Below are 15,699 nucleotides of genomic sequence, written 5' to 3'. Positions count from 1 at the left end.
TAATAATCTCAGGCAAGTGAGCAGCGCGGGCCAGCTGGCACACGCTCGCCCGCCTCCCCACAGCCAGCACGAAAAATGTTCAGTCCTGGTAAGAGTTGCTTCACTCTGAAGTACTGCAGTGGCTGTTGGCATCGGATGTCTGAAATACCCGCAGCTCTTCAGATGAAAGCTTTGTGCAGACTGTGACAAAGCCCTGCTAGTTACAACGGAGTATTTACCTGACTAAAAGCTGCAATGTTTGCACTTGGGACATTTTGGATCAGACCCCCAATTCAGCAACCCCGCTACTTACAAACTTCAGTAAAACATGTTTTCATTTTTCGTCTGTTTTGATGAAGTTTGAGTAGCTAAAAGTCACCTACCCACACCTGCTTCTGACCTCCCAGCTCGCAAAGCTAGGCAGGTCTGCTGCCTGGGGTGTCGGGCCGGTGTCGGGCAGAGCCCGTCGCAGTGTCCGCTCCCCCTGCGCGGTGCAGCCTGCAGCAGGTCGGCAGCAGCATACGGGGTATGTTTGGGACAGAGAAATGGGAAAGTTAAGGATTAGCATTTCATCTGTAACTGAGCAAACCCCACATATAACCCTTAGCATGACGACTAAAACCACCTGACGCCTCTGAACAACTCGTGCTGCAGAGGCAGCGCCGGGAGGAAACGTATAAGATGGCTTTGTAGGACAGAAATAAGGGGGCACATTTGCAGGGCACTGCATGTGGTTCAGCCTCTTGACTTCCATTAGTGATAATGGGAAAAACACAGCTATGTCCCTACCCAGAGGATGCAGCCCAAGAGGATATTTTTGCCTGTAAACACTGCGATTTAGTGCACAGCACTGCACCCAGTATTCCCACCTCTGTCTTTATTTTATCAGCACAGCCACTGCCATGTGCCAGCTTTGCAGCAAGACAAGATTTATGGAGGCTTTCTTTTTGTGCTCATTTTTCCCACATCGAAACAAAGGCAAAATCACAGCTTTTAGGTGAAAGGACTGAGTAAACTTACTGGAAAGTGCTAAAGAAAGAAAGAAAAAGGTGGACAGGACACAATAGGAAGGACCTTGAGGGGAGGGGTGAGAACAGGAACCTGGTGACATTTTTCAGCTCTTCACATGCTGACATACAAGGAGGATGTCAATCCAAAGTCATATAATGTGTAAGCCAGTATTACAGAAATGTACGTCGTCATTGCAGTTGAACTTTACGATCTTTGTAGGTCCCTTCCATCTAAACTATTCTGTTCTGTTCATGCGCTTTACACCTACGCCATGCTGCTCCTTCCACATGCTTCTCAGTCACAAGGAGCCACATCCTGGTGTCCCCCTTCAGCTGTGCTCAGGTTTCATTCTGCTGAAAGGAAGGTACTGCTGCTTGCTCAGAGTGCAGCACTCCTACATCAGCTTATCTGGAGTTTACCCAGACGATATGCAGGACACAGACAAATTCCACTTTCCCTCCGTATTCTCAAGAGAATTCAGTACTGGACGAGCAAGCAGACTCCCATCTACTGCTCAGACTGGAGGTTGTTTCCTTCGTCCTTCCCTGCGTGGGAGCAAGGAGACTGGGCAGAGAGCACTGGGCACCCCCGGGTGCCCGCTGACCCCAGGCATTTCCCTCCCTGGCAGGGGGACATACCGGAGACACGGCCGCTCCGTGAGCCTGGACCTGCAGATTCAGCACCTCGCTGTGGTGGCATTACAAGACTTCAGTCTTGGAGAGTCAGTATTTGCGCCTGGCACCATTTCCCTTTTCTGTACAGCTGGGGGTCAGCCCTCTGTCAGCCTTCCCTTGCAGTCCAGCACTTCTGTTTTCCCTTGCAATAAACAACTGATCATTCGCGCCCTGCATGAAGCTCTCAAATCTCACCGCTCAGTGGGGAAGTCTGGCTAATTCTCTTGCATTCTGTCACACGGAGCTTGATAAAGCACTCCACATGGTCATCCGTGAATAGACAGAAATTGCAAACCCCCAGGAACCGGCAGGTATCTACTGCCCAAAGTTCGGCCACCTCCGCTTACCCCAGCTGAGGCACCTACGCAGAATTTTTCACGCTTTTATCCAAGCCCCTGGTGCTTCTGCCATTCGGTGGTTCCACAGGTCTTATCGAAAAGCCAGTAATCAAAATGGTGAATAAATACACCTACATTGTTAGTTTACCTTACACATTTTTCCAAACTTCAATTTTAGCATAACTGAAAATGATTCCTTCCAAGAAATCTCAAACCACAGCTCCGATATAAATTCTGAGAATACCCTGCAACTGTGCCTGCTCCCTGGGGAGCCAGGTAAATCTTTTAAAATAGGAAAATAAAGAATGATGAATAACAAATAATATTTATAAATTAATAGTTACAAGCTTCCATTGCAGATACCTGAAGAGAGACCAGTTTTTTCCCAGGCTTTGTGTAAACAAACTTGGACAGGATCAAATTAAAAGGGAAAGATGAGTGCATGTGAATATTTATAAAAGAAATATTTTTCAGAGAAAATACATTCTGTAAAGATTTCCGAAATAGCTTAGAGCTTCAGATGCAAAGCTCCTCGTACTGTCAGTGGATAGTGTAAACCCACTTCCAACTGGCAGCAATGAAAAATGTCAGTCTTCCTTACTAAATGTAAAATTCCAATAAAGCATACAAAGCACAAGGTTCAAGATCCAGTCCCCCAAAACCAGCAATAGCTTTAACTTAAAAAGGGGCACAGGAGCTGGCTGTGGAACTCAACCCCCCCATCAACTCTTAAGGTAACTTAACTAATTAGTTTCTAAGACCAGAACTAGACACTGAACAGAATACTGTGCATAAGACCTCGAGAAGTACAGCCACAAAAAGGGTTAACCCTCAGAGAGAGCAGCCGTGTCAATGGTCAGGCAACGGACTGAGGAATTCCCACGGGATTAGGTCAATTCTTTCTGATGGCGGCCTCTAAAAAACATCAGTGAAACTTCAAAGTACAGACAAAGCTTATAATAGATGTATTGGAAGATAATCAGAGTAAGTGGAAGGGAAAACACAGTCTGCACGTATGGACTGTTTCTGGAAATGAAAAACAGAACACTTCCTACCCTGCTCTTGCGATGACTTTTTGTGGTCTGGAAGTCGTGCAGTCACTAGCACTGGCTAACAGCACAAGACTGGGTTAGGACTGGAATAAATAAGTTAAGGCTAAGAAATCAATATTAAATAATGATAACTAATAAATTACAGAATCCTCAAAAATAAGGCTAAAAAAAAGACAATAGGTCATTCATCAATGCTTCGTCCTTTTCTCAGCTTCTTGCTTTTCTCAGTTCCTTTTGAGAAGCACAAAACCAGCAGCTGCAGGATCCCCCACCAGTTCTCCGCTAACACAAGTGCTGCAGCCTGCACCGCTCTCCCTGGGGGCAACGTGCAGCCGGCATGCAGGCAGCGCGGACACGGCTGCACCTCACCCCCTGAGGTGCCATCATGCACATCATACACCCCATACACAGCCATCTTAATGCTACCGGATTAATGTTTTTCTACCTCTGGATCACTGCAGATGCCTACGAAAATAGCATAACTAATTAAGCGGGTTAATATAAATCAACACACGCACAGACACACACAAATTTGTTCAAACTATGTCAATTTTCTAAACCAGTGCCACTAAAAATCTCACTCACTGCTACGACCTCTGGACACTGACGTGGCGTTAGTGATCTGCGGCAGGAAGTATACAGCCTAATTGCATTTCCTGAATTAAGCACCACCATGTTACAGGGTCGGCACAGACAGCAGAAGTTATTTCAGTTTACAGTTTACCTTTCAATGATTCCACAGCTTTTTAAAGTAACACGAAGTGAACGGTCTGTGTTTTCTGTGTGTATCCTTCTTGTAAAGGATAAAATGCACCAGGTGCTGCCGGTACCCTGAGCAGGAAGCACTCTGGGTTTGCCTGTGGGCTCCAGCATGCTCAGGCCGGGTTCATTTCCAGCATGCTGCTGTTCTTCCTCCTGAGCTTTCTCAGAGAACTTTGGGCTTCTTCCATGAACCTATGCTCCTTCAAGCCTGCTTTTATTACGACACTACATCTCATCTCCCTTTTCTATCTCTTCTTCTCTTCAGTCTGCAAAGTGACTGTGAGAAAGATTAACAAAAAGTCCCTTAGAAACCTGGTGACAGCCAGCTCTGTTTCTGCCTGACCAGCACAGCGCAAGTAAAAGCCGCAGCCAGCAGCAGGCCACAACTGAGGCAGGTCCTCAGGCTTCACCTGCACAGTAAGATCAGTGGTGATGGAAACAACAGCACTGCACCAGCAAGAGTTGTCCTGCTGGAAAGAAATACTTGCTGGGGGGCTGCTGCCTGCAGGGGTATGGGGCTTCGTGGGGCGCAGGGGGAAAGCATTTGGGGACTGTGCAACACTTCCTACCGGATGTTTAGGGGAAGGATGGGAAGCAGGGAAAGGGCAGGATCAAGGTAATTTGGGGAGGAAGAAGCATGGGAGAAAAGAGGAACAGAGCATTAAAGATTCCTGCCACATGCCCGGGGTGGCAGCAGCTGCAGTGCATGCGTACAGCCGCGCATATTCAGGAACAACACTCCCACTGGCTGGTGAGCAGGATAAGGGATGAAGGAGCCAAGCGCTGGAGCAGCTGCTCAAAAACCAGATGCTTGGAGAACTGGGGGCTCGGGGGCTGAGGGCGAGCACTGGGGAGGGCCTGAGCCTGGCCCAGGGGCTCACGGTGGGATGCAGTGCCCGAGGTCTGTGCTGCGGAGGCACCCGGCCGCGCTGCGGGATGCAAGTGGGAGCACGGAGCCGCCTGGCCTCTGCCAGCCTGCCGGGTTCGGCAGCTCTAACACAGACACTTTACAAGAGCTGAAACAAAGGGGAGTTTATAAGCTAAAAGCACATCAGCACATTCTGTGAGGAACATATTTTCCCCTATTACTACCGTACTCTCTGTTAAATTTCCTGGTACTTTCTGTGCTTTCAAACCAGGTAGTAGAACAGAAATGATACAGAATTTTAATGTGAGAAAAATACATTCGAATGTCCTGTAGGACAAACCACTGTATATTTTCAACAAGTATGTGCAAAGGGACTGAGATTATGTTTTCCTCAATAAGTCCTCACACTGAGCATCCATGCCCTTTGCTATGTGGAAATTCAGCATGTTACAACACTTTTATGACGCCACTTGCAGCTACACAGAAAACTCATCTGCAATTGCTATTCTTCCTCCTACTGTAAGTTATTACAAGTTCTGTTTGTTGAACTGAAAGCTGGAAGTACCCTAATAAGAACATCTATATTTATTTCTGTCATCAAGCATTTATAGTCTGAAACTACTGAAGATGAGGAACTTTTATCTCATTAAGATAATCATCCATTTCCTGGTAAGGTATGCTGTCTTCTCCCCAGTTAGCTAGCTTAATTGGCAAATGAAGCAAAGTACATGGTCAATAAATGCTAGGGAAAGACTCCCTTTTTTAACAAAGTGAGTAATGGAGAGAAATGAGGAGAAAGTGACTTTTTTTAGATACTTAGGGACTCTAGGTAGGCTGAATAAAAGGGGTGGCTTTTTACTTATTTAATGTTTGGCCCAAATTGATCTTTCACCCAACATACATCTGAGAAATGCATTAAAGTTCTTTTTACAATGCTTGCAGGAGTTTCATAGTCTGCCCTTTTTCACCAGCAAAGCAAATGTCAGCACTGTGAAGCTCTGGAAGCTCGTGCTGAATGTCAGAAACAATGAGATCTGTAACTTAGAAGCCTTGAACTTTTAGACCATAGCAGCCTTAATGCCTGGCAACTGCACACTGGGTTATAACTTGGAAAATGTCAGAAAAGGATGAATTAGGATTCCTTGTAATGCAAGTACTGAAGAAGTCTGTCCAAAAGTGACATATAAAGCCTCAGGGCAAGTAAAGCCAGCCACACGCAGTCATTGCCAACTACTTCACAACAAGATTCTCATACCTGCTGTAATGGAAGTCACAGGTCTACCAATTTGAAATGGCAGCCACAAGAGATGGGAAAATTATTAAAAAAAAAAAAAAGTCTAAAAAAAAAGTCTGGAAACTATAGCAAGGAGGGCTAATAATGAACCTAGTGATATATCGACTATTAACTAAACTATACATGCACACAATGGGGTACCAAGAACTAGCAGATTAAAACCAGGTTCAGTCAACATTGACTTTTGCCCACAAACGTAGTTCATCACGGCACACTGCAAGGGAGTGAACATTTGCCTTTTCATGAAAGGGATGATCAATCATATCAGAAATATCATACAGAAATTCCTACTTCAGCTAATTTATAAACTCGTGTTGATCAGAGGAAGAGGGGATTCTGCTCTTTGTTTTAGTCCTTGGGCATGTGCTCCCTGGTTGCTTGGGCATTATAAATTAAAAAGCTGATCCTAGCTCCTTTTGCATTCCACCAAGAGAAGCCTCCAAGGTGAGCAGGCAGAACTGACACTTTAAGTTGTCTCAATTTACAGCAGCAATACATAACTGTGACTGTGTTGCATATAAAGCATGAAAAGTGTGCACACAAAACTGCACTGGTTTATCTCGAGAACAGGCATGTACCTCTGCTGCCAGACGATCATTACGTGCATTGTTTACGCAGACCAAAATTGTGTGCTAGAGCAAAAACGCCTTTGCCCAGCACAGGTGCACACAGAAGGAGCAGATAACTGCACAACACACCACTGCACTTTTTCAGTCCTTAGACCACCCTGAGATGCTTTTTAGAGCCTGGTACGCGAAGAGAGCAGCATGTAAATTCCACAGGGACAAGCAGCTGTTGCTCATTTCAATTTCCACTACAGATGTCAGACTGCAGGCTTGCCTGGTACCTCATGCCAGTGTTCAGCCTTTGGTTCGTAACCACCAGTTCTTAGGAGACAGAAAATCTCACACTTGTTGCCTGCTTTACAGACAGTTGGAGAAGGAATGGCTAACAATCTTTCCCTTCTTTCATTAAGAGCTAAAATACTTTTCAGCATTCAACCTACATCAATGGTTGCAATATTTTTCCTGTTAAACAAACTCTGACTATAGAAACAAAAACTTGGCAGTTCTCCTTTAAGCCCGTGTTCTTACATGAGACAATAACTGTCCTTTTGTTGATCCAATTTCAGTCTGTTATTACACAAAGGACAGTTTGGGACAATTCTCTCTAACGGCTCTTTAGTGTTGACCCCAGCTCAGAAGTCAGGGCAGACCCTCTCAGCATGGGCACTCACAACAAGGTTTGTCATGGCAGAAGAAAAATGCCTCCAGCCTGCTGAAATCACCGATCCTGATGATGATGATAAGCCCCTATCAGCACGGCAAGGACCGGCTTCCATGAAGGAGGACTCTGCACAGGGAACAGCCCATAGTTCTGCAATCTGAGCACTGCAAGCAAACCCCCACTTCTGTGGCAATGGGGGTACATTCAACAGGGCACACCTATAGATGAAAGAGTCCCATAGCAAGGCTGGAGCTCTGCATATTAGTTTTAGACAGTACATCCTTGAAATTTATGGGTTTTGATATTCCTCTTCTCTCAAGCTGTGAAAAGCTCTATAGCTCTATTGCATTCAATACAGTGAGAGGGCAGGATCAGGACCTCTGTGCAAAGAACTGCATAAGATAAGTTTATAGACACCTTCTACAAACTGTTAAATTGAAGGGCTAGCATATTAGGACTCCACCTTCAATCACTTCTCTCTCAGAGCTCCTGAAAAATAATAGATTCTTCAGAACTTCATTTTCATGATAACTGTGCACATTCTAAAGGAAAGGGACAAACAATTTAATACTTGGAATCTTTGTCTGAATCTAATAGGAAACTTTGTGACCTGACTTAAATCTGCATTTTTCTGTGGACTCACCATTCGTGTTTGTTGTTTTCAGTTCTCGTTTTTTCAACTATGACAAGCATGACAAAAAAGTCACCAGGTACTTGGAAATACTCTTAAAAATACAAGCTTTTGGAGTCTTTTGGAGAGAGAATTCCTATTCGTTAGGATGAATTAACAGAATTTGTACTGAATGCTTACCATATACAGATCATGCAGGTGTACGCAAAGTAATGGTGGAAAAAAAACACGTTTAAGGAAACGAGTGAGAAATTATTGCAGGACCAGAACCTGCAATAGGCGTGCAGGTACTAAAGCAGACAACGCCTTTTACTAGAAGTAACTGCCCGACCAAAGGAACTAACAGTAATGTCAAAGCAAGGAAAAATTACCCTTTTTTTTTTTTTTTTTTGTAAAAAAGTTAGGAAATTGTTTTCCCTTTTTCTTTTCCTTGCGAAGTGACTCCCGCCGCCGCAAGGAAGCGCCTCACCTGCCGAGGGGCCCGCTCCGACCTGCTCCGGCACCACTCCCAGCCCGGGGGCTCGGCGCCCGCCGCCTCCGCCTGCGGCAGCCGGCGGCCCGGGCCGGCCGCGCGGGAGCTGTCCGCCGCCGCGGTGCTGAAGGGCGGCTGCGGGGCGCCGGGCGCGCTCCCGGGGCTCCCCAGGCTGGGGCAGGACGCGGATTTCCCGTCGCCGTCGGGGTGGTGGTTTTCGGGGGAGATTCGGTAGATTCCGTAGCCTTGCTGGAAGGAGAGGTTGAATTCGAAACCCCTGCGTCTGGCTGAAGAGAGAGGGGTACAACGTCACGTTGGAAAGTCAAAGGCAAGAAGGGAAACGATGAAAACGACATTCTAGAACATGGAATAAGTTTTTAGTCACAATTTTCTATCGTAAAAAGAACGCATTGTTGAGAAGAGATTTCTCAGAGTGTGTTGTCGTGCTACCTTCTCAATGAACTCAGAAGGGATATACTCCAAAGTTCAGGGTTTCCAGGAAACTGGCAGATTACCTGCCGTTCTCAGAACCACACAATACATGTCGCTTTATGGGCTACACACAAGAAAATACTTAAGTTTTGTAATATTTTTGCTGCCTCAAGGCCTGTTTTGGCCATATTCTCACAGGCAAAAAATTGTACAAAATGATAAAACATTTCTGAGAATTCATAATTAACCTTCAATGCCAACAGTCAAGCAAGACAAACAGATTTCTATAACAAATAGTTGAAAGTATTTACATAATGAAACATTTCCATATTCTCCATTCTAAATTCAGTGCTCCAAGTAATCTAACACAGTAATCAAACAATTGTTCAATTTAAGTAAATACACATTCTCGATCACTATTTATATCCTTACATTCTTTCTCTTTTCAATAACAAATCATCTGAGATTCCTCACCCTCCGCTTTCTTATTTTGCTTTATGTAGTAACTGGAGAAGTGTCTTATTGAACTAATGAAATCATCTTCCCGCCAAGCCTATCACACTACATTCTAAACGAAAAGGTTAAGTGGTACATTTATAAAACTTGTATTTCTACTCAACGGCTTGTGTGCTTACTACATCATATTTAATTATGGGTGAAATTCTGACCTTAGCAGTCACTGTATTAAAACTTCTCAATGATATTAGTCGCAAACATCTGAGGCACAGAGAAAAACAGGCCTTTAGAAGATTCCAAGAAGGTTATCAGTGAAGGTTTGGCAGCTTCTGTTACCTTCAGCTAAAATTTATAAGCGTGCAAAGTTTTAGGCTAAAAAGTGTGTGGTAGGTGCTCAGCTTTGAACACGCTCCATGCGTGCACTGAGACGTGCCCCTCCCACAGCCCCTGTCCTCTGCTGTTTGCTTTCTGGTGGCACTGTGATTTCCAGCCACAGCTATAGGGCAGGTGTACAAACAATAGCTCTTCTCCTTCTTATAATTTGCTCGTAATTAACATGTTGTTGGTTTTTCCCCATGACATTAAACATGTTTAGCATGGTCCATGTATTTCATTAGTGAAAGTCAGATTATGACAGATAAATCTTTCCCAGGTAAGAGAGGAGGCAGAAACTAGGATTCAGAGTCCTTTAGCTCTGCTAACATATCTGTCAGTGACTTGGGCAAATCACCAAGCATCTGTGCCTCAGTATCCATTAGTACCAATTAACTTAGTTTTCTCCAGCTGTCTTGCAAGAATGCTGTGAGGCTCATATATTGTTCTGAAGAGTGTCTATGTAACTCAGGCAAATGATTTCAAGGAATACCAACAACTGTCACCGACACTAACCTCCTGGCCTGTTTACTACGAGATACATCCCACCCGCTTGTCAGGCTCCCATCCTTACTTTTGAGTTCTTCTGAAGACAAAGCATACGAATTCCTTCTGCAGTTTATGATGCAGCCACAGGGCAGGTGGATCCAGTGTTCTGACAGGACAAATACTGGGGTGACGGTGGCAGCCAGCAAAGTCAGCAGGAAGCTAAGAGTCTCAAATGAAAGGCTTTGAAAGCCAGTGATGTGCTGGACAACCATTTGTATCTGAAAGGCAGAACATTTTGAAATTTAAATTACTTCAGGCATGTGAATTCCATGAATTCACAAAATATCCCACTGTGAATGTGACACAAGTAAAAGCCCAAAGTTTTCATGTATGTTTGTATGTTCAGCCCAACAATTTTGTTTCCAATAGAGAGCAGGGAAAACACACTGTCAGAGACTTTCCTCCTCATTCTGCATTTCTCAGAAAATCCCTTGCTTAAGCAAAATGTTAAATACAGATGGTGAGCACCGTTAAAACGAGCTACTCACAATCCAAGCACCTTAGGCGGGACGCTAGCTAGGTCTCTCCTGCCTGGTACTGAGGAACTCCAAATCCTGATGGGGAATAGGAGAACTTAGTACCACACAGGACAGTGCTGCAGATGTGCTGCCCTCTTTGATGCCCTCTTTCAGTTGAGGGAAACTCAGATGCCGAGTCTGAACATATCCCAGCTGCAGAGAAAACACCAACCCAGAGCCACGCTCCATGTCCTCAACCTCCTCCTTCCTAACTGCACGTGAATGTGCCTCTTCCCAAATACACTGCTGCATGCACATGGACAGCACCCCCCGCCAAAAGCTCTTTGTACACAGATTACAAAGATGCAAACAAACCTCATATTTCTAACAAACTTATTTTCCAGCCAGCCTAGCAAAGGACGTGACTCACTGCTGTTGACAAGACGCAGAAAAGCTAGCTTAGTAACATTCAGACCCCACAATGCTGAAGAAATGCTTGTCAGGCATCTGGAAACACAAAAAGGTGGACCTTATTCATCCCTGGATTCAGCTGACACAAATGATGTGATGATAGAGTAACACACTGATGAATCAGGTTCTGCCAAACCAGCTGAAACCCAGTTATGTTCACGTAGTGTGACACAGACCTGTTTAAAAGGACTTTTGCTGACACAAACTACACTATAAGGAACAACGGCAATGGCAGTTCACTTCACGGCACGACGACTCATGACCCATTTAAACGTAAGTAAATATTAAAGAGTAAAGCGATCTGATAATTTACCATCATTGGAAGCCAGAGAATGACTTTTGTCAATGCGAGAATCAGTGAGAATCGTTTCTGGGCGAAGCCCACTGTGAAGCTCCTGCTCTGTGCACTGCTCCCACAGCGGGGCTCGAGGCCGCTGCTCTCAGCCACACCTTTCCTCAAATCCGCCTCCGAGCTTGGACATGCGTTTTGGAAATGCTTCAAGGTTTTATCCACAGGGTCCACCGGTGACAGAGATGGGGTGGCAGTACTGCAGCCCGCGGGTGTCCCAGGGGTGATGTAGCCTCGAGAGATTTCCTGGTAATCGATGTGCAACAGCTGTTGGTCATCTGAGCACAACAGCTGGTAAGTCAGAGGGACAGACAGCACTGTGAGGAGGCAAAAGCACAGTGAGTAGACAATAAATAAGAACAAGATGTAGGAGCTGGCACAGTCAATGAAGCAACCCCAGGAGGTGGGGACATACTTGCCCCAGCCACAGAGAGGCAAAATGCAGATCAGCAAACTGACAATCCAAATGCTGAGAATTGCCCACACCATGCTCACTCGCCGTTTGGAAGCGCTGCAGCTGATTGTCTCAGTTTTATTGATGCTGTAGAAGTTGTATGAAACTATAAGAGACCCTTTGAGATTGCTAGAAATGCCCTGGAATAAATATATAAGTGCTGAGGTGGTGCACAGAGGCTGGGGAAGGACGTCACTTGACCACTGGGTGAGCATGAAAATAATCACTGGCACAATGCTGATCAAATCATCTATTGACAAAGAGGTCACAATCATTGAAATTGTGGTTTTATTTTGCATTTTCAGCAGAGAAACTAGTGAATAAATGCTGCCCAGAAGCGCCGTGAATGCAATGACAAAAGTCAAGCAGAATAGAAAGACATTCAAAGTTCTCTGCTCACTGGGTTTATCCATAATGCTGTGATTTTCAGCAAAGAAGCTCGTCCCATTGACTGACAAATTACTATGCGTTACCGACATTGTCCTTGGAAAATCTTTTTCCTTGCCTTCTCACTGACTCTGCAAGTTTTCACGAGCTGAAACCATAACTGTTAGCTCCACATCACAAGTTTCTTTGTTTTCCTTTATCTTTTGTGGCATCCGATGAAGAAATATCCAGGTCTACGCATCCCCGATCACCAGAACAACACATGCTCTTGAAAAATCAGGCAACAGTGAAGTACCAAAGGTGCTGGAAAAAATGCAATTCTTCATAACCCTTTCAGTACTGGAAGATGGCTAATTTAGTCTCCTCAGGTAATAACAAGCCGTTCACTTCTGACAGATATCAGGCAACGTGCCTTACTCACGAGTCCAGCTGCAACGAAGGCAGTGTCAGGTATCTTCAAGCTCTAGTGGCTCGGGGAGAACATAGTGGAAATGGGAGGCTGTTGGATTCACCCTGCGCTGTTCGGAGCTGCAGGAGGGAGGAGTCAGATGCAAGCAGGATAGCAGAGAAGAGGGGAGTGAGTATCTTCCCACCCCGGAGCTGCCTCTTGGCTGATCAGAAGGCTGAGACAGTGTCCCCGCCAAGCCACACCTCCGATGCTGACACTGAAATCCAATGCAAATACTCAGATCTGATGTCAGCCGTAAATGTCATTCCCGTAAAGCCCATGGCTGCTCCACGGCTGTGCATCACAAGCTGGAGGGCTGCTTTCAGCCTCCTGCACTTCTGCGCTCCGAGCTTAGCACGGGGGAAAAGCTGCAGGAGCCTTAGAGGAAGAAGAAAGAGAAGGGGTGTGTCTGCTCTGCCTCTTGTGCCCCTGCTCCCACTGCACACGTGTGCGTGTGCACACAGCGTACGGACACTAACTGTGCCGTCACACTTGGTGGCAGCCTGTTATTAATGGCAGGGAACAGCCACGCACATCAGCAAGGTGTTCCCTGCCTGTCTGGTGTCTCTGCTCAGGCTGGGGTTTATAAAACTTTCATTCCCCGTGTGGTTCAAATCTAAATGCTCACTGTCTGCTCTAACGAAATACATGGATAGAACCACGGCCAAGTGCGTTTTGGTATGTTAGGCGTGTTTTCTCTTGAGAAAGAGGAATACCGATGAAGCTTACAAGCTGACAAAATTTTCAGCACTCGGATGTCAAGCAGACAGGTAAGTTCAATGCAGTCTTCTTGGAGAACTCTGCCTCTCCTTTCTTTTCAGCACCACTTTGCATTCAAATGCTTGACAGGGATGCAGCACAAATATCTTCTGATTAAGGATTATATTGTAAGGCTGCTCCAGTTACGTACTAATCTGTGTAACATTACAAATCCACTTGATTAGGAACCTGTTAATAACAACGGATCCTCGCCCAGTCCTACCCACCCCATAGCGCCATGCCATACCAGCCACCACAAGGCTCACGGGTGCTGAGCCCTCAGCAAGACCGGCAGCGAACGCGAAGGCACAGCCCCAGCTCTACCACGACAAGTCCGCAATGCAGGGATCAAGCTAAGGACAATGATAATTTCTCTGAATATCCCCTCCTTCCCTTCCCTTCCCTTCCCATTCTCAAGCTGCCCTGCCATGGCACTGGGAAGGCCGATGTCCCAAGATGAGCCAGGTCTTCAAGCCACACCAATGTGTCACACAGAGCCACAAACCTGTCCTCACCACAGGACCGACGTAAAGACGCACTCCTCCTATGCAGCCCAACCAGGAGCCGCTGCCCTTCCATTCTCCCCTTCACATCGCGGCTGCCTCTATGTCAAGGATCCCACGCTCTTTACCAGGACTAACTGCCAACCCTCATGTCACAAATTTGCAGAACAGAGTGGCATCCATCCTGCCTTCCACACAGGGCGCAGTCCTGGATCTGGACCATCCATCTGGCCTCTAACTGTACAGGATTTGAGTTGGCTTTTGTGATTTATCCGTCCTGCTGGACTATTGATTGTTAATCTGTGCTGTGCCAGCTAAAGGCCAGGGCTCATTTCCTTCTATTTACAAATCACAGTCACCTCTGCCCCCACAAGTCAACTTTAAATCGAGGACAGTGTTCTAAATCTTGAGATTAACAGCATGAGCCAGATCAGAAGAACAGTCACAGAAGGTAAGAGAAAAAAGCATCATTCACCCTTGTTTGGACCCCTATTTTTCAGTCTGGCTTCCTCAGAAAACATGCAACCACCCTGTCTGAGTGTGGATATGTGCATGTGCACGTCTCTCTCCCACCCCTAATTCCTCAGTTCCTTTGGACAAAATGATCGTTTTCATTTCAGTCTGATGGTGTCAAAGCTTCCCACAACGTTTATGAAAACGAGCAGCTGATCAGAGAAGATAGATCCCAGCAGGCTCCCCAGCCAGCAGACAGGGTGCAGTGGAGCCCACTCTTCACCAGACACTAGTGAACACAAAGCAGAGACTTTGTAAATATCCCAACCGTGGTGGAACTCGGCTGCCCACCCGAGTAAAACCACCACAGGCTGGGATTCATGCCCTCCTAGCTACCAAAGTCAATCAATTAACCTAGATGGTAAACTGCAGAAAATAGGCTTCATTCACTCTGGCATGTCTTAGTGCTTCCTGACACATGATCAATTACTTTCATTTTTAAATTCCAAGCTTCCATTGCCTGTGTTGTCTTCATTTGCTCTTGCCACATTACTGTGAGGTATTTAGAAACAATGTTAATAATACTTGGAAAATGCAATTTTCCTACTTTGGGAATTTTTGCTCCTGTACCCCAAGCCATTATACCTGCACTGGATGTCCAATAGCTCTGACTGCAGATTTCAACCACAAATTTTCTGAAAGTTCCCTTAGTACAATCTTCGTTGCACATTTCTTTACTGATCTTACTTTACGAGCTGTGCATATACAGGCTCTCTGCCTCTCTACATTTTTAGACACTTTGGTATGAGTAGTTCATTCCATGCATTCCCTTTGTACTTGGAATGAAATGCTCATCAATGTTTTTAAGAAGAAAGTCACTTTTATTTATCCCCATATCCATTCAAGGCAGCTGATGTATTACTCACTTCAGCTTCTCTTCCCACAGAATGTATTTAATTATATGAACTGCACCTTGCCATTCCCTGTGGCAGCTTTTACTGTAAGTTACAATATGGTGAAATGTTCTTTCTTCCTTGGTCATTTCATAGTTATAACCTGAAGGTCTTAGGAGCAATGAATTCGAGCAGTTTCCCCTCTTTTTTTTTTTTTAGTGTGACTGATAAATTCCAATAAAATAAAAAAAAGTACAGAAAAATCAGTTTCAATCTTAAAACTAAAGAGAGAATGCAGTTGTGGTAAGGAGCACGCAGCTCTGCGAGTGCCAGTGAGAGCAGCCCGATCTCCCACGGAGCTGTGCCTCGCGGTACTCGACTGGCACATCCAGCGGGGTCTGAGCACC

At 45.4% G+C, this 15,699-nt stretch overlaps 1 protein-coding gene across 2 annotated transcripts in view; it reads right to left on the bottom strand.

Annotated features, from left to right (window-relative positions):
• Positions 1–15,427, bottom strand: part of GPR149 (G protein-coupled receptor 149) — a 28,214-nt gene extending 12,787 nt beyond the window's left edge. For both annotated transcript variants that reach the window (XM_083849547.1, XM_083849548.1), the window contains exons 1-3: positions 11,360–15,427; positions 10,143–10,335; positions 8,306–8,595 (exon numbers count right to left, since the gene is read on the bottom strand). In XM_083849547.1, the coding sequence (XP_083705673.1) occupies positions 8,306–8,595; positions 10,143–10,335; positions 11,360–12,328 (1,452 nt within the window). In that variant the 5' untranslated portion in view covers positions 12,329–15,427. The remainder of the gene's footprint in view (positions 1–8,305; positions 8,596–10,142; positions 10,336–11,359) is intronic.
• Between the last annotated feature and the right edge of the window lie 272 nt (positions 15,428–15,699).

The sequence above is a fragment of the Anser anser genome (assembly GCF_964211835.1).
Source record: "Anser anser genome assembly, chromosome: 9".
NCBI classification, from domain to species: domain Eukaryota; kingdom Metazoa; phylum Chordata; class Aves; order Anseriformes; family Anatidae; genus Anser; species Anser anser.
The sequence above is the reverse complement of the archived record's forward strand: the minus strand, read 5'-3'. Positions and strand labels throughout refer to the sequence as shown.